Below are 24,111 nucleotides of genomic sequence, written 5' to 3' on the forward strand. Positions count from 1 at the left end.
CAATGACAGCATACATTTCTGCAGAAGATGCTAAAGGCTACATGGGGGGCAGTGGTGTTCTTACATGTTTCGTACAGAAATACTGTCACTGATCACTATAAGGTGCAAGAGTGGGCAGGGAGGGGAGGGAGGGGGGGGAGCTATGTTCGAGTCCTACCGTAAGCACTACCTCAGAAATCGCAACATATTTGGAAAAGAAAGCCAAATATTTGTAGCAACAGAGATATGAGGTTTACAGCTGTCCTGTTATCACGACGATGATGAAGAATCAAAATAGAGATACCAGACAACAGGCTAAGCAAACAAGAAAGGCAGTGAAGATAAAACCTAATGCAAACAATTTTTTTTTGTTTATTTCACTTTGTATTATTAAAATGTAGACAATCAATAAATGATATAAATTTAGAAAAGTGTAATCCTTTGCATCAATAAAAGTTTGTAATTTTTTTTAGTTAGAATACATTTAAATTTTTCTAGGACCCTCTTAGTAAAAAAAGGGGCAGATCATCTTATACTCAAGTAAATATGGTACAAATTAAAGATCTTCAATAAATGGCACTCACGTAACTGATCTGAAAACAAATGGCATTCAGCAGAAAAAGTGATTAATTTGTACCTGCAAATCATCTCTGATTCTTGACGCAAACTGTTCCAACTGGACATCCTGGAGAAGTTCATACAGCCACTCAATACCATCTTCACTCGCCATTGTGTTGGTAACATGCTAAACAGATAGGAAAAAAAGGTATTTCAGAAAGCAGCAAGTTACTTGTGTTGTAAGTTATAATGTATTGGTGATAATGTTATCTTAATAAGAAATCAAACCATATGACATACCTAACACAAGGCTAAGTTTAAATCCCTGTATTCTCATGTAACGATTATCATCTTTTCAATGTCAGTGGTCAACAAAATATTACAGGTGCTTCATAAGGGTAAAATCAGTGGCATTTTGCAAAACAGTTCTAACTCAGTGGAGAAGTAAAAGTGAAAGAAAGTAAGAACATATTTGTTGGAAATCTCTCTCTCTCTCTCTCTCTCTCTCTCTCTCTCTCTCTCTCTCTCTCTCCCTCCCCCCCCTCTCTCTCTCTCTCTCTCTCTCTCTCTCTCTCTGTGTCACTCACACACACACACACACACACACACACACACACACACACCAATTTCACACAGATACAACAAAAGACGATAATGGCCGAAAGCAAGCTGCAATTTGATTCAGAAAAACTGACCATAGCTTATTTACATAAATACTTAGAGCTGGATGCAGGGGAACTAAATATTGACTGACTGCTGCTAGCACAAAGTTGTGTTTGAATGGTTTTGGTAATATCTGCATAGTCAATCAGCATTTCTCCTCAGCCTCCAATTAGGAATTCAAGTAAACTTTTGCACAGCTGTTAATAGAAAAGAAGAAACTGTAGCTCAACTGAATGAAGAGGAGTTATCTCTAATAAACAATGGAAACTACAAGTAGGAATAACAACAATTCAGGAAAAGACAGATTGCTACTTGTAGTAGAGAAGACATGTCAAGTTGCAGACAGACACAATTAAAAGTCACTTACATATAGCTTTCAGCCACAGCTTTCATCTCACACACACACACACACACACACACAAAGGAAAGCACACTTCATCACACAATTGCCAAATCCAGCATCTCTGTCTGGAATGCAACAACACCTGGGATGCAAGCAGCAATCAGGAGTGGGGGAGGGATGGTGTATGGGCGGGGAGAGAGCCCAAGGCAGACTGGTGGGGTGTATTGAAAAGCAGAAGTGGGTTTCCATCCGGACCCGGTAACTTATTTGTTTTCAACTCCTCCAGTTGTTTCTCTATGCAAGGGATGCTTATTACTATGTCATCCATATGGGAGTCTGTCCAGTGGTCAAATAACAGTATATTTATACAATTCTCCCATGCAAATGAATGTGAAATTTAAAACTTTGGCTTTCGTTTTGGTATCTTCAACTGCCACATCAAACCAGTCAACAAGTGACTGAATGGAACCCTCAGACCTGCTCAGTGATTTTACATAGGACTGGAATTTTTTCGGGTTCTCTGCCAGAGCTGTTGCTAAAGTATGACGGTGGTAGTAGTTGTATGCTTCACACATTGATCTATCATAGATGCATGAAAATCTTTACTAACCTTTGCCTGTCATTATTAGCTTGTTCTCTTTTGAACAGAGAGTGCAACAACCTCTGCTTCCTCAGCATTTTACAACTCTTGTTATTAAACTACAGTGGGTCTTTGCCATCCTTAATCCACTTACTAGGCATATAAATCTCCAACAGAACAGAAGACCAGTCCAAGTCGCAAATATTTTACTTTTTATTCATTAGATGACTAGTTTTGGGCTGCGATATATTTTCAAATCAACATAACAAAGTCGAAAATAGCATGAAGATGACAAAAAATATATAATGTACATTAAATCTTTGGAAACTCCCTTTTTGACTTCGTTACGTTGATTTGAAAATGGGTTACAGCCCGAAACTAGTCATCAAATGAAAAAAAAGTAAAATATTTGCAACCTGGACTGGCTTTTAGTTCTATTGATTAACAGATGTTGCTGACCCAAGCTACTCCAACATGATGGAAATTTGTATATAATTCTCCAGACCATGATTTACAAACTGCTTAAACTTTGCGCATAACTCCTCTAAGTTCAGGGTATCGGAACTAAGTGATGTCAATTCACTATCTAAGTGAGGTGCTAACAAATGCTTATCTGCTCTTTCTAGCAGAAACACTCTCCTATCCTTCTTAACTGATTTCTAAACCTTCGTAACCACAGCTGGTACAATATCACATTCACTAATTCCCTTTTCTATAATGACATTGTTGACAAGGTCTGGCCTACTTGTAGCTACAAAGTCTACGACATTTCCATTGTGTGTGGGCTGCCAAACTAGCTGCTCAAGACAGTTTTCAGAAAACTGTGTTCAAAAGTACTTGGCATGAATGTATCTGTACCCTGCAATGAATCCATATACAACCAGTCTACACACTGTAAGTTCAAGTTGTCTCCAATTAGTAATGCATGATCTAGGTATTTACCACAGACATTCTTTGAATGACTCTAGAACTGCCACAGCAGAATCAGGTGGCTGGCAAAAACACCCAACAATTAGCTTGGTTTCACCTAGACCTATTATACACAATCAGATGACTTCACTATTACACTCAACTTCGACCTGAATAGAGACAACATTTTTGTCAACTGTGATGAACGCTCCCCCTCCTAGGGCCTCTTATCTGTCTTTCTGATATACATTCCATGACTCGCTAAATATCTCTGAGCTTTCCACTTTAGGTTTCAGCCAGCTCTCGGTCTCAAGAGAAGACAGTCCTGGAGGACAGTAAATTCGGGAACTTTGTTACAAATACTTCAATTTACTAACACAATTTTGACAGTCAAAGTGTCTTTAGTCTGAATACTGCATACCAACCAGCGAGTTTTCATCAGAATACTTCAAACTACTGCATAGCATAAGAAACCCTCACATGCACTCCCCAAGTACTCTACTACCCAAGTAGCTGCTTCCTTTATGTAGTGCATTCCTGACCTATCAAGAGGAGTCCTACAAATCCCCAGGCAATAATGCAGTGTTAGAAATCTCCAGACAAGACTGTCTCAGAGTCGACGAATCCTTTGGTTGAGACACTCTGCTTGTCTCAAAACAAAGGGCCCCTGGGAAAAGTGCTACAAACTGGTAGCTCTGTTTGCACCCCACACGAGGCCAGCAGCCTTCACCACTTCCACCTGCTACCTGTATGAACTGAGGATGGGCTCAAAACTCTTGCAGCAGATGTCGTCGGTGATGACTGCAACCTCTACGCTTGATAGTTGCAGGCTAGCCTGCCTCCACCTCTTGGATGAGGCCTCTCAGCAGGTATACCAAGTGTACATTGGCTTCCTTTCCACCCCTGAACACTATCTGCCTAAGGGGCTCCATAATGTGCCTATCACTGGAGCTCCCAGTAAGTAGTAAACTCCTCCCCTGTGCGCCTGCTTGGACCCTGCTGAAGGAGAGACGACCTGTCCAATCACACAGTGAATGAGCAAGGCCAGATAACGAGTCTCAAACATTGGCCCTCCACCTCCAGCGATATGTATGCATTACCACTCGCCCCTTACTCTGCTGTGAGGGCAGATCCATTGCATCCAGTACACTATGAGTTGCCTCAGTAACAGAGCCCCTGGGCAAAACAAGCGACACCTGAGGTGTCCCGTGTAATGCAGCAGATTCTCAGCTACAGCTACGCCCAAAGGCAGCAGCCTGAATGTGACTGACTGTAGCCAAAAGTGCTTTCAGCTGTTCACAAACTGTGGCCAGCTCCTCCTGCATCTGCACACAGCATGCATATGCCCCACTCAAACCAGCAAGACTGATTGAAGAAGTAAACTATAAAAGCAGATATAGATACACAACTTGCTACCCTTGCAATGATGATGCCTTAATGAGCTATGTAGCTGGGTGATTAGAAGAAATGAAAACTGTGCTACAGACTGCCCAAATTTACACTTACAAAATGCAAGCTTACACCTCCTGAATGGAAACAAGCATAAAATTTAATAAATACACTATGATGAAAAGACAGAAAAAGAAACGCTTAACTCACCGCTCTGTAGATGTTTATCAGGCGAGAGTTGGAGCCTCACTGACTGGCTTATTAACCCTTTCACAACCCACGGGACATGTGTGTCCCACTTCACTTTTTTGTGCTTCACGACCAAGGGGACAACAGAAACTCACATCTGTAGTGTGCTGCCATATACTAGAAGCATCTAAACACACTAGGATCGGCAACATTCAGCAGTATGTATAATGATATATGTAAGATCATACTTAATAAGGGAAACTAGTATGTAAAGATGGGGGCGTAAAAATCGATAACGAAGTTCAAACGAAAATACACAAACAGCGTTTCAAACCAAATGCCATTAGGAATATTCAAAAAAGTAACAATACATTCGCAATGCACTTGAACATAAATGGGTTAAGTTCAAATAACACAAATGGCAGAGAAACAAAACTTAACGACTCGAAAATCATTTTGTCAGATATATCAAAGATCAAGATTGTATGCTTGAATGAACAACGGCTTACAAAGGATAGATCAAAAGCTTAAATAACCTTTATAATTTTTATGTTGCCAGCAACTTTTGTAGAAGTAATTTAACTCAAGGAGGATCGTGCATACTAGTAGAAAGATCAATGGAATGTAGAGCAAGACTCTATTTCGATTCCATTAGGAAAAATGTACATTTGAAAGCTGCTGCGTAGAGTTAGGGCAAAATACTGTAAATTTATCTGTGTACAGAATTCCAGGTGCACATGCACAAATAATGAAACCTTTTTTTGTCAAAATTCCAGTGTCTATTGCAAAAACTTCAAAAAGAAACCAAGAAAGGAGTCATAATAACCGCTGATGTCAATATAGATCTAGCCAGTGACGTCAATAACTCAACAAAATTCATTGGTATGATTCAAACATCAGGTTTCAGCGCAAATTTCACTGATTTCACTCGAGTAACCGAAGTGTCTGCAACATGTACAGATAATATTTTAACCAATTACACTTATAATGAGGCAAATAAGTTTTGTTCAGATGTAGGACTTTCTGATCATTGCGCTCTGTTTATGGAGTTACCAAAAACAATAGAACCTTGCTCGATGAAAACCTACACCAAACACCAGTTCAGAAAAATAAATAAATAAACTTATTCTATCATCGATTAAATAAGGTGGAGTGGTCTATAAATCATAGTATTTCATGCTCTGAAAATTTTGCTACTTTCTTGGAAAAATTCTTGCTCGTTTTTAATGAAACTTTCCCCCTTACTGTACGTCATAAAAAAGTAGGAAATAAAGTAAATTGGATTACGAAGGAATAAAAATCTCGAGTGCAAAAAAAAAAGACTGCTACATAGGGAACTAAAACATAATAAAAGTTCTGATTTTGTTACTTATGTAAAAGATTACAAAAACATTTTTAAAAAAATTGTAAAGGCAGCTAAAGAACTGGCAAATAATAGATTTATATTGGATAGTGAAAATAAATCAAAGGCATTATGGTCAGTGATCAAAGCTGAAACAGGTGCCACAGGTAGAGGATGAAACTATCACAATAGAGGATGGAACTATTGTAAATCCTGCTCAAATTTCTGAATTGTTTAATGAATTCTTTATAAATGTAAACAAATCTAATATCAATGTAGCAGAGTATCCAGACACGGTAAATTTTTTCAACAATGAGCAACTTGATGGTGAATCTTTCAGTACATTTACAAAAACTACAGTAAAAGATATAGAAAATGTAATACTGTCACTAAAAAGTAAAACATCAGCAGGATGGGATGACATACCAACAAAAGTGTTAAAAACAGTCTCTAAAATAATAGCACAGCCACTAACTACAATAGTTAACCAGTCCCTTCAAGAAGGTTATTTTCCAAGCACACTGAAGTATGTAGTAAAGCCACTATTCAAAAAAGGTACAAAAGAACACATGAGAAACTATCGCCCAATCTCACTTCTTCCATCACTGTCAAAAATATTTGAGAAGGTAGTCACCACACAAATTCAAAATTTCATAGAAAAATTTAAAATAATCTCAAAAAATCAGAATGGATTTCAAAAAGGCAAAACCACAATATCTGCTATAAATAAATTTGTTGATAAAATTAGCTTGTCTCTAGACAATTCACTGCATGACAGGAATTTTTTGTAACCTATCAAAGGCCTTTGATAGCGTGACTCACTCCTTGCTACTCTGTAAACTGGAAAAGTATGGAATTAGGGGCACGGTATTAGAATGGTTTAAATCCTATCTAACCAACCGAAGACAAAAGAGTGGTTATAACATCAGAGAGAGGAATTTATACTTAAATGGAAAACAATTTCACATGAAGTACCCCAACGTTCTGTATTAGGTCCCATTCTGTTTTTGTTCTACATAAATGATCTGTCACTTAATATTAAGCGTCATTCAGTTTTATTTGCAGATGATATCTTCAATCGTTAAAATCAAACTGTATCAAGTACTTCAGAAAACTTATATACCTGGTTTGATTTAAAAGGGTTAAAATTAAACATGGAAAAGATTGAGTTAATGCAATTTAAAACAAAACAAGCAAAATTAAATGATATCAAACAATGGAAAATCCAGGATGGAATGTAATAATACCAGAGAAGGAAAATTGCTACTCACCATATAGCAGAGATGCTGAGTATCGATAGGCACAACAAAAAGATTCACACAATTACAGCTTTCGGCCATTAAGGCCTTTGTCAGCAGTAGACACACATACAAGTGTGCAAGTTGCGTTTGCGTGTGCGCGCACACGTGCTTTTTTTTTTGTGTGTGTGTGTGTGTGTGTGTGTGTGTGTGTGTGTGTGTGTGTGTGCGCGCGCGCGCACGCGCGCGCGCGCGCGCGCGCGCGCGCGCGCGCGCGCGCGCTCGCGCTCGCGCGCTGCTGGCTGCCTTAATGGCCAAAAGCTATAACTGTGTGAATTTTTTTGTTGTGCCTATTGTGACTCAGCATCTCCGCTATATGGTGAGTACCAACTTTCCTTCTCTGGTAAAATTAAATGATATTCAGGTCAGTCACAGAAACCAGGATTTGCAGGAAGCTAGCTGTGTGAAATTCTTAGGAATGCAACTAGATAAAAATCTATCACGGGGGTCACACATACAGTACCTTGCAAATAAATTAAATAGACTAGCATATGCAATGAGAATATTGTACAATGCTACCAGTATGGGCATAAGAAAGGTAGTATAAATTGTACAATGCTACCAGTATGGGCATACGAAAAGTAGTATATCACAGCTACTTTGAGTCAGTAATAAGGTATGCAATTGTATTTTGGGGTAACTTAATCCATATTTGTCGATTACTAAAACTTCAGAAAACAATCATTAGAAATATGCACAATGCACAGCAAAGAAAATCATGTCACCCACTCCTAAAAAATCTGAGTATACTAAGTGTTCCCTCATTATACATATATGAGCTGATTATCTTTGTACACAGTAACCCTGATTTATTTGTAGCAAATCATTTTCAACATGATTAGAACACCAGAAATCAAAATAACTTTATGCCGCTCACCCACCGTTTAAAACTTTATGCTCAAACTCCACATTATACGGGTATGAAAATTTATAACAAAGTGAAAGGAAGAGAATTACTCTCCATAAATTTAGAAACACTGAAAAAAATCCTTAGATGAGAAACTAGTGCAGAAATGTTACTATTCAGTAGAAGAATTCATAAATGACAACCTGAAAATTTAAGCAGGAGAGAGCAAATACTTAGGACTGTTAATCTTAAAAGTTTGTTACTTTGAAGAAAAAATATTAATTGCTTAATTAAGTAATTATTCAGTACTGTATATTATATTATTGGTATTACAAGGAAAATTGTAAATCAGTTTTTGTGTTTTGACGAGTCTGCTGTACTTTTAAGTCAATGGCTTGAAACTGTATGTTGTGAGACAATAAACTTCTACTTCTACTTCTACTTGAAACCATTACAGACTTCTTCCCGCCAAACAGCTGCATTCTGCTGGAATTTTTTCGATGCAGTGCACTTGTTTAATCGCTTCTGTGAAAGTTTTTGCATATTTTTCAACTTTTCTTTTGTAAATAAGCATGGTAAGCATAATAACCATATTTAGTGTGTTTCTCGTCATTTATTTGTAAATATTAGGTGGAATTTCAGTGTAAAATGTACTTGAGTGACTTGGTAAATAGTTTTTAGTTTTTGACTGTATGAAATATCAGTCGCATGGCCAGTGGGACATATTTGTTCCACATATTATTTATAATTTCGTTACAGATTAGACATTTTGGCTTTATTTCTTTCTCTGTGTGATGCTACATCACTTGGCTCATTTAAGTCTTCATAAAATAATGATAAAAATAACAATAATAATAATAATAACAATAATTTGTTGCACAATACAGTGTGCTAGCCCAATTGCAGACCTTTTTAGAAATGTCACGTCTGGAAGATGAAGAACTTCTTGAGTTTTACTTTTTGCTTCCTGATAACGAAGAACTTTCGGAGGAAGGAGGTGATGATAAAACTGCAGATGAACTCATCCACCTTGATGCATCTAATAGTACATCTATTGATACTACACCATCTAGGACATTGGCTGAGTCACCTAGCTACGGTCGTCACGACAATGGTGACAGTGCTAGAATGGAGGTGGCTGAAAATGATGGTATTGTGTGTGCAGTAAAAGAAAATGTCGCTGAAATTACCAATGACACTACAAATGAAGTTATTATGTGTGCAGAACAAGAGAATGGGGCTGAACATGTCAATGAAACTGAAACAGAGTGGACTGACAACGTAACTTATTTTGAAAACGTATCAGCATCTCCTGATGGAAGTGCAGATATAAAGTTAGATTTTGGACAAAATGATAAAGAAATAGATTATTTTTTACAATTTTTACTGATGATTGTTTGAGGAAGGTCAAAGATGAGACTAACCTCTATGCAACTCAAATATGTAACAACATTACTAGAGGTAAAAGGGTAAGACAGGCCAGTTGCAATTGGAAAGATATTGACGTTGAAGAAATAAAATATTTTACTGCCATTCACATTCTAATGGGAATATATAGGCGGCCTGAGCTGAGTCACTAGTGGTCCACCGACCATTTATCAACCAAAGGGTAAAACCAGATTCAAAAAACTGACTGAGAACATTCACTGCAATGACAATACTACAGCAGTACCAAGAGGTGAAGCTGGCTGTGATTGACTATACAAATTACGCCCAATAATTGATGCTGTCAATAACAATCTGAAAGAAGTATACACTCCATCAAGTATTATGGCTGTTGATGAAAGTATGGTCCCATTCAAAGGGTGTTCTTCTATAAAGCAGTACCTTCCAATGAAACCTGTAAAATGAGGTTACAAAATTTGGTGTCTTGCCAATTCAAAAACAGGTTTCATAACCCAGTTTGAGGTGTATACTGGAAAGAAGAACACCCAAGACTCATCGTTCAGTTTGGGAGAAAATGTTGTGTTCCATCTTACTGAGTCACATACGCAGTCTCGCTGATTAATTGTGTTCGATAATCTCTTCACGTTGTACAATCTGATGAAGTCGCTAAATGAAAGAGGACTTTTTGTAGTTGGAACAGTGAGGACAAACACGAAGGGACTTCCAGGTATGATGAAGAAACAAGACAAATTACAACGGGGGAAGTTTATGTTCAAAACAAAGAGATGTGTCTCAGCAATAAAATGGCAAGGCAACAAGACTGTGACGATACTAAGTAATTATCATAGCCCAAAAGATGTAACCTTTGTCAATAGGAAAAACAGAGATGGTACTTCATCAGAGGTCTTCTGTCCTAAAGCAGTTTCAGAGTATAATACATTTATGGCAGGTATGGATCACTTTGATCAGGTGCATGAGAGATATGCAATTGGAAGGCGATCTCTTAAGTGGTGGCATCGTCTTTTCTTTTTCGTAATTGACCTGGCAATTGTTAACAGTTTCATAATGTGGAACTGTAAGCATGGAGGAGGACATAAGCAGTTATCCTTTTGCCTTTCACTTATCAGACAACTAACAGCAGCTCACGAAATCAAAAGAAGAAGAAGACCAAATTTTCTAAGAAGAAAAAAGAAACAAGCCGGGTGTCAAAAGCAAACCAGATGAAGTTCGCCTTCAAACTGGAAAACATTTCCCAGTAAAAGACACAAGGAAACGCTGCAGGTTCTGCAGCACAAAGCGAAAGGAAGTACGAACCAACATGATGTGCATACAATGCAAAGTTTCTCAATGGGCACATCGGTGCTTCGAAGAATTTCATAGAAAATATATGTTCCTGATATCGGCGTTGGTAAAATCAACATCAAACATCATTTGCAATATAACCCTTGTATTTGTATAAACTGGTCACAAAAATTAATTATTTTTTGTAAAAGTTGCAGCTGAAATTGAATGTTCTCTCTTATGCTCTCTTTTTATCCAAACCTTTGCAATACTCCCACCTAATGACCAATGGGACACATAAGTCCCACTTAAAATATTAAAAAAACTGGTCATAGCAATCAAACACTTTTTATACATTTCACTTTAGAAGCTATTCCTTAAGCAAAATACAAAACAAAAATTTAAAAAACTGAGCAAAAAATTATTCGGTCACGGAAGGGTTAAATGAATGGACGCTTGTCAACAAAACAAATGAGCAACTACTGCACTACAGATCGAATAAATTTGCTCTTACAAAAACGTGAGATTAAACCTCTTAAACAGAAAAACATGATTCAGCAAGCAAATTATGCATAGGAAATGGTCGCTTGAGTGTGTGCCTGGGAGAGCAATCACTCTAGACATCAGGCAAACTGTATGCTGCTGAAGGAATGATGCAGGTGTGACAATGAATGTGTAGAGTCTGAAAGAAATGTGGGTTCGCCTACATTGAGGGAAACATTGTTAAACTGGACCAGATTATCTGCCAAGAGCGTGCACCTCACACAGACTCTGGGAGGGGCCTGCAGTCGCTGAGCAGTAAGAAAGGCGTTAGGAGCTGGGCACCAAGCTACAGTAAGAACGAGCGACAGGTTTAAGCAGATGTTAAAAAGAGGAAATATTGGCTCGCAAACAGGCATTCAATGAAATGATGCGGCTATGTATTTCATCTTATGATTAAATCATCCATGAACTGGAGTTCACTTCTCAGGAGAAAGTTTTAACATACTGGGGTGAAGCATGAAAGATCATAGCTTTCTTGAGATGGTATTTTCCTTTCTTGTGGGCATATGACAGCTGGGGATTGTGACAGCACTAGCAGCTACAGTTCTGCCAAATGCTAGCTGATGACACATTGACGCATACATTCCACAGTAGGACAGCTGTATGTACTTATGGTTTAAAGATTGCAGATGCAATGACGACAATCACCTTGGCAGCTTTGGAGCACCTAGTTTCGCATGCATTGGACTACAGGGTTTGAAAGCAGGAGGACATTGCTCCACTACTTCTTCAGTGATAGGGTTTTCTTCATTTGGCTGATCAGCTGTCTCTAATTTAGAGGATTGATTAGTGACAGAAGTAGTTAGCCGAGAGATGCTTTTGGATACAGCTGCTATTGAGGAGGAAGAATGTATCTCTCTATTTTTCTTCTTAGTTGATTTGCTTTTGTCTGATAAGGATCTGAACTTCTGGTAGCCAGAAGTACACTGGAAATCTTCCACGCACACAAAACAGGTTCTCAGACATGTGAGTAGCTTGAAATTTTTAAATAAAATTCTATATGATGCGATGAGTGGAAGCTTGCTCTAAATGTAGAAAAATGTAAATTAACGTAAAAGAGTAGAAGAAACAATCCTGTAATGCTTGAATACAGTATTGTAGTGTGCTGCTTAACGGAGTCATGTCAAATATCTGAGTTGGTTGGTTTAAAGGAGGAGGGGAGGGGGGACCAAACTGCGAGGTCATCGGTCCCTTGTTCCTAGTAAAATAACTGCACAAGTGAAAGAAGAAAAGAGAGACACGGCACAATAACAGGAGAATGGAAGAACCTGAAGAATGACAGAAGGACAGCCAATACTACTATGGACAAAACAGGAAAAGAAAACCACGGAGGGAAGCAAGAAACACGTAGGAGGGATAAAAACAAGAGAGCAGATGACTGTGGCTGGCCAACCACGAGGAGAAAAAGGAAATGCCAGCCACTCTGAGACACATTAAAACATCCAGCCTAAAAGCATTAGCGTCAAGAACGCAAAGTGACAAAAGGACATGTGCAAAAACTTATATAGAATGATAAAATCCACTGCCGCATATAAAATGTAAAACTAAATTAGCCGATGAGGTGTTGTCAGCTAAAATTAATGGCAACGAGTTCGGTACCTGAAGAGTCCATCACAGGGCACCCAAAGCATCGCAGGACAGCCAAAGAAGGACAGCGCACCAAGATATGGGCCACTGTCAGCCTGGTGCCACACCGACACTGAGGGGGGTCATCACGGTGCATGAGGTAGCCGTGTGTCACCCAAGCGTGGCCAATGTGTAGCCCACAGAGACCCTGCGAAAGGCCCACGTAGAGGCCTTCCACACATTTGTAGTCTCCTTAATGGCATGCGGTTTGTTGTGCGTACTGAGGTTATGCCATTCCGTCTCCCAAAGCCGCAAAACCTAGCGATGTAATACTGAACGCAGGTCAGTTGCAGAGAAACCAATCTCCATAAGCGGTTTCTACGTGGCCTGTTTGGCCAGCCTGTTGGCAAGTTCATTGCCTGGGATTTTGACATGATCTGTGGTCCAGACAAACACCACTGAACGACTGAACCATTCCAGGGCATAGATGGACTCCTGGATGGTTGCTACCAAAGGATGACAGGGGTAGCACTGGTCGAAAGCTTGTAGGCTGCTCAAGGAGTCTGGTACACAGAAGAAATGACTCCCCAGGGCATGAAAGAATGTGCTCAAGAGCATGAGATATAGCCACCAGCTCAGCAGCGGAAACACTGCAGCTTTTGGACATACGTGAAGCCGACGTGATCATCAGCCATTGAGCCGTCGGTGTAAACCACTCCGTGGCCTCGGCACATGTCAAGAATCGAGAGAAAGTGACAGCGGAGAGCCATGGGATTAACTAAGTCCTTAGGGCCATGTGCGAGGACCAGGCGAAGCCGCGGCCTAAGTGTATACCGTGGAGGTTTACATGAATGGACCTGAAGTATAGGTGGTAGAGGCAAGAACTCCAGTTCGGAAAGAATGGATCGGACACGAACTGCAATTGGAAGCCCTGAACTGGGCCGCCGATGCGGGAGATGAATCGCCGTGGGTGGAAAAGGAGGAGATAATTAGGATGCGCAGGAGAACTACAAAAGTGTGCAACGTAACTGGTGAGCAGTTATGCACACCTAACCTGCAATGGAGGGACTCCGGCCTCCACCATTCCACCATAACGCTGGTCACCGGACTCGTCTGAAAAGTTCCTAGGCGAACGCCACAGTGATGCACTGGGTCGAGTAAATGCAATGCTGAGGACGCCACCGAACCATAAACCTAACTCCCATAGTCAAGGCAGGATTGAACAAGGGCTCTGTACAGCTGCAGAAGTGTAGAGCGATCTGATTCCCAGTTCATGTCACTCAGGCAATGGAGGGCACTGAGGTGCTGCCAGCACTTCCACTTAAGCTGACGAAGGAGATGTAGCCAAGTCAGTCAGGTGTTGAAAACCAGTCTTAAGAATCAATATGTCTCCATTACAGTGAGTGGATCGTCATTAAGGTAAAGTTCTGGTTCCGGATGAGCGGTATGAAGCCAACAGAAGTGTATAGCACATGACTTGTGGCTGAAAACTGGAAACTGTGGGCTAGAGCCCACGACTGCGCCTTGTGGATGGCTCCCTGTAGGTGCCGCTCAGCAACCAGTACTGGTGGAGCAGTACGAATTGCACAAGTCGTCTAAATACAGAGAAGGCAAGACCGACGGCCCTACAGCTGCTTCTAGACCATTAGTGGTCACTAAAAACAGAAATACACTCAATACAGAGCCCTGCGGGATGCCATTCTCCTGGATATGGGGGGAACAATGGGAGGCACCATCATGGACACAGAAAGTATCAAGCAACAAAAAATTTTGGATAAAACTCAGGAGCAGGCTTCTGAGACCCCACTCATACAATGTGGCAAGGATATGATGTCACCAGGTCGTGTCATACACTTTTCGTAAAATCAAAAAAGACAGCAACCAGGTGTTGGCATCTGGAAAAGGCTGTTTGGATGGAAGTCTCAAGGGATACAAAATTATCAGTGGTAGAACGATCGTGGCGGAAGCTGCCCTGACATGGAGCCAGTAGGCCATATGACTCCTGGACCCAACCAAACCACCGACACACCATACATTCCAGTAGCTTACAGAGAATACTGTTGAGGCTGATGGGCCGATAGCTATCCACATCAAGTGAGTTTTTACCTGGTTTAAGCACCGGAATGATGATGCTCTTCCATCATTGTGAAGGAAAGATGCCATCGCACCAGATCCGGTTGAAGATGACGAGGAGATGTCGCTTGTTGTCAGAAGAGAGATGTTTAATCATTTGACTGTGGATCCGATCTGGCCCAGGGGCAGTGACGGCGCAATGTGCAAGGGCACTGAAGAGCTCCCACTCTGTAAATGGGGCATTACAGGATTCACTGTGGCATGTAGTGAACGAGAGGACTTTCCCTTCCAGCTGCTGTAAGAGAGTGCGAAAGGCTGGGGGGGGTAATTCTCCAATGCAGAGTCTAGAGCATAGAGATCGGCAATCGCGATATCGGTAGATAACAAGCCATTTATGTTAAGACCAGGAACACCTGTTGGTGTATGGTACCCGAAAACACGTTTGATCCTAGCCCAGACTTGGGAAGGTGACGTATGGCACCCAGTGGTCGAGATGTATCTCTCCCAACACTCCTTTTCCATCATTTGATAAGTTGGCGAACACAGACACAGAGCCATTTAAAGGCTATGAGGTGCTCCAGGGAAGGGTGCTGTAGAGCTCGCCGAAGCTCCTTAATTGCTTCAGCGACCTCTGGCAACCATCACAGGACTGCCTTTGGTTGGTTGGTTGTTTCGGGGAAGGAGACCAGACGGCGAGGGCATCGGTCTCATCGGATTAGGGAAGGACGGGGAAGGAACCATCCCGGCATTTGCCTGGAGCGATTTAGGGAAATCACGGAAAACCTAAATCAGGATGGCCGGACGCGGGATTGAACCGTCGTCCTCCCGAATGCGAGTCCAGTGTCTAACCACCACGCCACCTCGCTCTGTCAGGACTGCCTTTCACTGGGGCCACGTTGAAGAGCAAGGGATCACATTTTCTGCCGTAGAATTGATTGTTGTAGTCTCCTGCTCAAACATTGCATCAATGTTCCCATGTGGGGGAGATTCAATGGTGACAGCAGAGTTGAAAGTTTCCCAGTTTGCCTTGTTTAAAGCCCATCTAGGCAGGTGTCCATGGGAATGACACTGAGGCAGTGACAGGAAGATGGGGAAATGGTCATTAGAACACAGGTCGTCATGTGCTCTCCAGTGGATATAAGGAAGAAGTCCTGGGCTGCAGAGTGATAAATCAATGGCCAAGTAACTACCATGAGCCACAATGAAATGTGTAGTGGCCCCAGTATTTAAGAGGCAGAGGTTGAACTGAGACAGTAAAGTTTCGACATCTCTGCCTTGGCCAGTAAGCACAGTGCAACTGTAAAAAAACAATGGCAACCTGTAACTCCTGTAGGAGTGTTGGAAACAAAGAATGGAACACCATTGGAGGGATGAAGGCTTTCAGAAGAGATCCATCCAAAACCATGGCCGAGAAACTAACCAAGAGGGTTGGTCAGGAGAGAAATTGGAAAAGAGTACGAGGAGGGGAGATGGACGTCACAGTAGAGAGAAGTGAGACAGAACCAAACTGCTACAGTGTGGGCAGCGCGCGAGCGATGACTTGAAGCCGCAAAAAGAATAGAACGGTAGGGGTGAGCAGGGGAAGAGCAGATAGTTATAAGTTAGGGAAACAGAAGCTGAGACTGTCGAATCAAAAGGGGACAGATCCTAGTGTCAACAAGAAGACTATCAACAGGGTTAGTGCAAAAGGTGCTGGTGGCTAAACGGATACCACATAGTGAAATGGCTCCAAGAGGAGCAGTGTGGAAGGGGCAACTAATCCATGAAATTGACAACCACAGTCGAGACGAGTCCAAACTAACACCCCGTAAAGGTGGAGAAGGGTTGTACGATCCGCACCCCAAGAGGTGTGGGCACAGAAGCGAAGAACACTGAGTTTACGAAAACAGCCAATCTTCAGATGACGGATATGGGGCAACCAAGTACGCTTGTTGTCAAAAATAAGACCCAAGAAATGGAACTGAAGGATCACAGTAAGGTGTTGGGCACCAAGGTAGAGCTCTGTATCAAGCTGGACTGTTGTACAGTGACAGAAATGCACCACCCTCCATTTACGGGGAGAAAACTGAAAACCATACAAGAGTGTCTACGTAGAAGCACACCATATGACATCCTGGAGCTGTCATTCCACAGACACCACCAAGTGGGAGCTAGCCCTAATACAGGTATCATTCACATACAGAGCAGGGGTGACCAACTGTCCAGCAGAGACCCCAAGTTCACCAATAGTGACTAGGAAAAGAAGGCCACTTCATACAGAGCCCTAGATACAGGGAGAGCTGAGAACAGTGCCAACCGGGGGCAGGAACTGGCAAATAAAAATCGGGAGGGGGCCCTGAAGACCCCACTAATTGGGTGTAAGGAGGATGTGACAGTGCCAAGCTGTGTTGTAGGCCTTACAAAGGTCGAATGAAACCAAGACAAGATGGCAGTGCTGAGAAAAGGCCTGTTGAACTGTGGTTTCCAACTGAAGCAGATGACTGATTGGAAACCAACCCCCCTGGAAACTGTACTGGTACAGATATAAAAGGTCCCAAGATTCAAGGACCCAACTGGGCCAACGAGCCACCATGTGATCTAGTAACTTGCAGGGGACATTTGTCAGGCTGATGGGCCAGTAAATATCAAGGGATAATGGATCCTTGCCAGGTTAACGACAGGAACTACAATACTGTCCCTCCACAGAGATGGGAAAAATCCTGAGAGCTAAGTACAGTTAAACACCTCGAAGGGATACTGTCATCATAAAGGATTAAAGTGTTGAAGCAATTGCTTACAAATGGAGTCAGGGCCAGAAGAAGAGAAGGCCAGAAGAAGCTCCCCTTCAGTAAAATGTTCACTGTAGGATTCCAGCTCACAAGGAGTAAAACACAAGCGGAAAGCTTCAGTCAGCTGTCTACAGGGAGAAAGGCAGCTGGATAGGAGGCTCACGCTGATGGAGTCACAAAATGGGTCGTGAGAACTGACGGATCTGTACAGAGGCCACCTGGAAGGGCAAGGCCTGGAATGGAAGACTCCTGCTGAAAACTTTGGAGGGCACAAAGTGCAGCACACACGTCACAAGTGTACAAAAGAACCTAGAGAGGAGGCAAAGCATTCCCAACACACCCATTCTCTCTGTTTGATTAAGTAACAGGCTTTGGCATGAAAATGTTTATAGGTATTCAAACTGGTGGAGGACTGGTGCTGCTTAAGATGTTGCAAGGTGTGACACCGATCACAGATAGCGGTGGCAATGGCCACGCACCACCACACAGAACAGGCCAATGGCGAATGGTGTCGCACGGGGAATGGTAATACTGGCAGCATGGATTTCTTGTCAGATAGATCAAGGAAGAGTTCACCAACACAACCTGACAAAGAAGGTGGGAACATGGCCTCGGAGTTATATAGAGGCCAATCAGCACAATGGAAAGCCTAGAAGGGCAATGTGGTCATGGTCATCAGGAGGTGGGAAAGAAATGAGGGAATCAAAGGGAAATTGTCACTATCACAGAGGTCATCGTGTGACAACCAGCGTAATGAACGAAGAAAGGGAGTGGAAGAGCATAAGATCAGAGACAGTGCCATATGTTGCACTAAAATGAGTAGAAGAACCATTACTAAAAGGCACAGGTTGTGATCCGCAAAAAATTGCCCCAGACTAGATGAAAAAGCACTTCCCCAGAAAGTGTGACGGGCATTAAAATCCCCTCCAAGGAGGAGAAAGGAAGAGGGGAAATGCTGAAGCAAGACAGTTAGGCCGGCAGATGTAGGTGACCTATCAGGAGGGAGGTACAGACAGCAAATCGTGACTGCAAAGTCCAAGTGGATCCAGACAGAAACTGCTTCCACTGTGGTATCCACATACTAACAATATCCATACAGATCAATGTGCAAATACCACCGAAAACCCTCAAAGGGCCGACCTGGCTCTGAACACAAAGAGTTATCTGTCTGTTTTGTTTTAGGGTTCAAAAGCAAATAGGGTCATACACACTCGTGTCAGAAATGTAGAAAACGAAGACAAAGAGGTATTAAAACCGACTACACGTAGATAAAAAGTAAAACGTGGTCAACAGTCCGCACATCATTCACTAAGACGGCTGGTAACTCAGACAGCAAACACAGACGACAACATAAGTGGCTAAAAAAAGGGCATTCTGTCAGGAAATGGGGGACCATCAAAGGTTGAGCGCAATCAGTACAAAGTGGTGGGAGAGCACCACTTAAGAAATGGTGATGCCAAAAAAGACAGTGCCCAATATGCAATCCAGCTAATACAATCTCACGGCGAGAGGGTCTAGAGGTGGTCATCAAAGCTGCTGGGAGAGGTGTAATAACCCAGAGGTTGTTCCCACGAAGGGAGGACCAGTGGTGAAGCCGAAGTAACACGACCTGCTAAGAGACAGCAACACAAGAGATCGTCGGAGGGAATGTAAGAACTAGCTGACTGAGGTACGAGGACTGCAGGCTCGACAGCAGTGTCAGTGGCCTCGTTTCCTGTCAGACCGACACAATCAGGAATGCACAAACATCACTGTGGCTCCATTAAGAGAAAGCAAGTGACAGCTTTCCTGGATCCGTCGCACAAAGGGATGGACGGTGTACAGCAGACAGAGGCTTTAGAGGGCATCAAGAGAGTTGGAGCAGATGACACAACTGAAAAGCGAGTGTCGCTAGATGTACTGCGTAACCCGATACAGGACAAATAGCTCTTCTGTAAATACCGAGCAGAGTTCCTGAAGCCAATATCGAAAAACACCGGTGACAATGACGAAGGCAAACCCGACCACCACGGACAGTCCGAGAGCTGTCACACAAATGTACTATCGTGAAGTTCACAATCGGTTAGTGAGAAACAGTAAAATGAGATTCCCAGAGAATGACGCAAGTTGCCGAGTAAAAATCAATACGGAATTGTAAACCTGTGAGGTGACGGCAGAATCCATTACAGTTCCGTTGAATAATCATGGACTGGGCTGAATAAGGTATCCAAATGTGAGGCAAATGGACTGGAAACAATTATGCCACCAGGTCACCATCCGTCACCGACGACGACGAGATGACATCCGTAAGTAAGGTGTCCTCCACCTCCTCTTTCATAGGTTGAGGAGGGCACAGCACAGAGGGAGAGCTGGCATCTGCAAGATGCGGAACCAAAAGAGAGTGGGAGACCTTCATGTGCACAGACTGTGTGCCCCTGGCCAAGTTGTGGTAGCAGGCCTCCAGCCTGAGAGACGCCAGGAGGACAGGTGCAGAGGGCAGCAGCACCCAAACAGCAGGGTGCGGGAATCACTTGGGAGAGGAGAGGCGGATGGGAGCGAGATAAGTAACAGAGGCAAAAGTAGAAGTCGTCATCACAGGTTGAAGTCGGTCCAATTTCTGACTAGCCTCAGTGTAAGATAAACGATCTAGGGACTTATGCTCTCGAACGAGCTTCGCCTGGCAGCCACAGCGCCGCGGCGAATCGCGCTCTAGTTTTAACAGAGCGCAACCCGCTCGAAAACTCGACTTCCAGTGACGCCATTGCGCTTCTGAGCGTGCTTACTTCCGGCCACGCCCAGATAAGCTTATCGCTATGACGTCAGAGGACTGTATAACTTGGTTTGTGACGCAACTGCATGCTTATTCCTGTCGAGGCAGCTGCATGCAGCACACAGCAATGCCTTACAGGAGGAGGAGACTATATTGTCGTTCACGTGTTACTGTGTACAAGACTGTTGATACATTTGGGTTTACACCAAATGAGGTTGCCCAACAGGAACTACTTTCAGGACCAATTTCTTTTGTTGGTTGTAAGATAAATTTTTCTTGTACAACTACAAAGTTGTCACTGGTAATTCTTGGATGACGTTGGCTATTGTGAGAGGTAATGAAGAACCTCTTGCTGGATTGGAGTCTCATTATGACAGAGACATTATTGCCTACAGAACTTTTGCAATAGGAGTAGAAGCAGATAGGAATTATGGAACATGTGTTGTTACTACAGACAAACCTTTCTTTCTTTTCTTGTAAGCCAGGCAATCTGGTGACCACGGAGAGTGAAGGTCGTGATAATTTACGCACACTGGTGGCGGAACACCAGGGTCCCCCCTCGTTGGGTAGGTGTCCACAGTCACCACATAGAGGGACAGCTGTACATCTGGGAGACAAGTGCCCAAAACACAAGCACCAAAAGTGCTTCACGGGTGGCACGACATCAACAACACTTCATGTTGACCACCTCTGGGAGGGTACCTTTCTCAAATGCCAGAACAAAGGCACCGATATTGATGTCCTTACAACCTTTCTGCACATACCGAACAAAATGAATGCCCCATTGTTCCAGATTGGCAAAGAGTTCCTCATCAGTTTGAAGGATGAGACCCCTATGAAAAAGACTCCCTGGACCACATTCAAAGATAACTGAGGTGAAATGGACACAGGGATGTCACCAAGATGATAAACACGAAGAGCTGCGGATCGTGTGGCAGAAGTAGTTTTGATCAACAGGGAACACGACCTGATCTTACTGAGAGACTCCATTTCACCAAACTTAATCTGCCAGGAAGTTTCATATCAAGTTTCATATCAGCGCACACTCTGCTGCAGAGTGATAATCTCATTCTGGAAACATCCCCCAGGCTGTGGCTAAGCCAAGTCTCCACAATATCCTTTCTTTCAGGAGTGATAGTTCTGCTAGGTTCGCAGGAGAGCTTCTGTAAAGTTTGGAAGGTAAGAGGCGAGATACTGGCAGAAGTAAAGCTGTGAGGACAGGGTGTGAGTCGTGCTTGGGTAGCTCAGTTGGTAGAGCACTTGCCCGCGAAAGGCAAAGGTCCCGAGTTCGAGTCTCGGTCCAGCACACAGTTTTAATTTGCCAGGAAGTTTGAAAAAATAAGGAATTTGTGTCAGTGCATGTGACCCTGTCTGTCCTAGCATAGCCCAGGTAGTGGGGAAAGTGTTTCACCCCAAGCCTGAGAACCTGACTCACATCGCATGATGTAGTCAGGGAAGGAGAGGCTTGGTTGGTTGGTTGGTTTAAAAGGGGGGGGGGGGGGGAACAAACTGCTAGTCATCGGTCCCTCGTTCCGATTAAAATAATTCCACAAAGGTGGGAGTAAAATAATGGAGACATACAAAACACAGCTGGAAGAATGACAGAAGGGCAACAAACATTAAAATGGACAAAATCAGACAAGAAAACCACAGAGAGATGCAAGAAACAGAGATCAAAATAAGATATCAGATTACCATGGCTGGCTGACCCTGACAGTAAAAAGGAGAAGCCAGCCGCTCTGCAACACATTAAAACCTCCACCCTTAAAGCACTAGGGTCAAGGACAAAGGGGGGCAAAGGAAATGTGCCAAAACTTAGATTAAATGATAAAACCCACCCTCAGGAATAAAACGTAAACTGCTATTGAGGCATTGTCGCCCAACATCGAAGGTAGACTGCTGGGAAAGTTAAAAGTCTACCGCAGAGTGGCTAAAAGTGGGCAGTCCAGCAAGATGTGGACGACTGTCATTTGTGAGCCACAACGACACCGAGATGAGTCCTCATGACGGAAGAGGTAACGATGTATTAGCCGCGAACGGCCAATGTGGAGCCCGTAGAGGACAACTAATTCCCTGTGAGAGGACCGCATGAAAGACTTCCACACATTCGTAGTATCCTTAACGTTATGCAGTTTGTTGTGCTTACTGTTTCCCATTCTGTCTCCCAAAGCCGAAATCCCTGCAGCGTAAGCCAGAATGCAAGTCAGTTTCGGAGACGCCCATCTCCAGAAGCGGTTTGACAAGTTCGTTGCCTGGGATTCTGACATGTCCTGGGGTCCACACAAACATCACTGGACCCCTGGACAGTCGCTACCACAGGATGATGAGGATAGCACTGGTCGATAGCTTGTAGGCTGCTCAAGGACTCAGTACACAGGAGAAATGACTCACCAGGGCATGAGCGGATGTGCTCAAGACCACAAGATATGGCCGCCAGCTCTGCAGTGAAAACACTGCAACCACCTGGCAAGGAGTGCTGTTCAATATGTCCTCCCCCCCATCATACACAATGCCTAAGTGGCCATTGAGCTGTCAGTGGCCCCGGTATATGTCAAGAATTGAGAGGAAGTGATAGGGGAGAGCCACAGGGTTAATGGAGTCCTTAGGGCCATGCGAAAGGTCCAGAAGAATCTGCGGGCTAGTGTACACTGTGGAGGTATACGTGATTGAACCTTGAGGAGAGGTGGTAACAGGAAGGATTCCAGTTCATACAGAAGGGACTGGATGCAAACGGTAATACTAAGCCCTGACCTGGGCTGCCGATGCGGGAGATGAACCGCCGTGGTTGGAAAAGGAAATGGTAATTCGGATGCGCAGGAGAACTACGAATGTGTGCAATGTAACTGGTGGGCAGTTGCGCAGTTCGCACCTGCAATGGAGGGACTCCGGCCTCCTCCAAGACACTGGTCACCACTCGTACTATAACCTCCCATCACTAGGCGAATGCCACAGTGGTGCATTGGGTTGAGTAAACGTAACTCTGAGAGCACTGCAGAACCGTAAACCAGACGCCCATAATCAAGGCAGCATTGAACAAGAGCTCTGTAGAGCGGCAGCAGCATAGAGCAATCTGCACCCCAGTTCATGTTGCTCAGGCCATGGAGATCACTGAAGTGCTGCCAGCACATCCACTTAAGCTGACAAAGGTGAGGTAGCCAAGTCAGTCACGTGTCGGAAACCAGTCCTAAGAATCAATATGTCTCCACTACAGTGAGTGGATCATCATTAAGATAAAGTTCTGGTTCCGGATGAATGGTACGATGTCAACGAAAGTGCATGACACATGACTTCATGCCTGAAAACTGGAAGCTGTGGGCTAGAGCCCAAGACTGAGGCTTGTGAATGGCTCCCTATAGGTGCTGCTCAGCAACAACAGTACTTGAGGAGCAGTACGAAATGCAGAAGTCATCCGCATACAGAGAAGGTGAGACCGACGACCCTACAGCTGCTGCTAGGCCATTAATAGCCACTAATGATAGAAAGACACTCAGTCACTCAATAGGGAGCCCTGCAGAATGCCATTCTCCTGAATACAATGGGGAACTATGGGAGGCACCAACATGGACATGGAAAGTATGGAGCATCACGAAGTTTTGGATAAAAATCAGGAGCAGGCCCAGGAGACCCCACTCATATAATGCGGCAATG

General features: G+C 43.2%; 1 protein-coding gene across 3 annotated transcripts in view; it reads right to left on the minus strand.

Annotated features, from left to right (window-relative positions):
* Positions 1 to 24,111, minus strand: part of LOC124605189 (activated Cdc42 kinase Ack) — a 509,613-nt gene that overhangs the window by 465,335 nt on the left and 20,167 nt on the right. For 2 of the 3 annotated variants that reach the window (XM_047136704.1, XM_047136705.1), the window contains exon 2: positions 617 to 724. In XM_047136704.1, coding sequence (XP_046992660.1) covers positions 617 to 709 — 93 coding nt within the window. In that variant the 5' untranslated portion in view covers positions 710 to 724. Of the gene's footprint in view, positions 1 to 616; positions 725 to 24,111 lie in introns of those variants that run through there. The other variant, XM_047136706.1, reaches the window with a different exon arrangement.

Source organism: Schistocerca americana, chromosome 3, assembly GCF_021461395.2.
Source record: "Schistocerca americana isolate TAMUIC-IGC-003095 chromosome 3, iqSchAmer2.1, whole genome shotgun sequence".
Classification (NCBI taxonomy): Eukaryota; Metazoa; Arthropoda; class Insecta; order Orthoptera; family Acrididae; genus Schistocerca; species Schistocerca americana.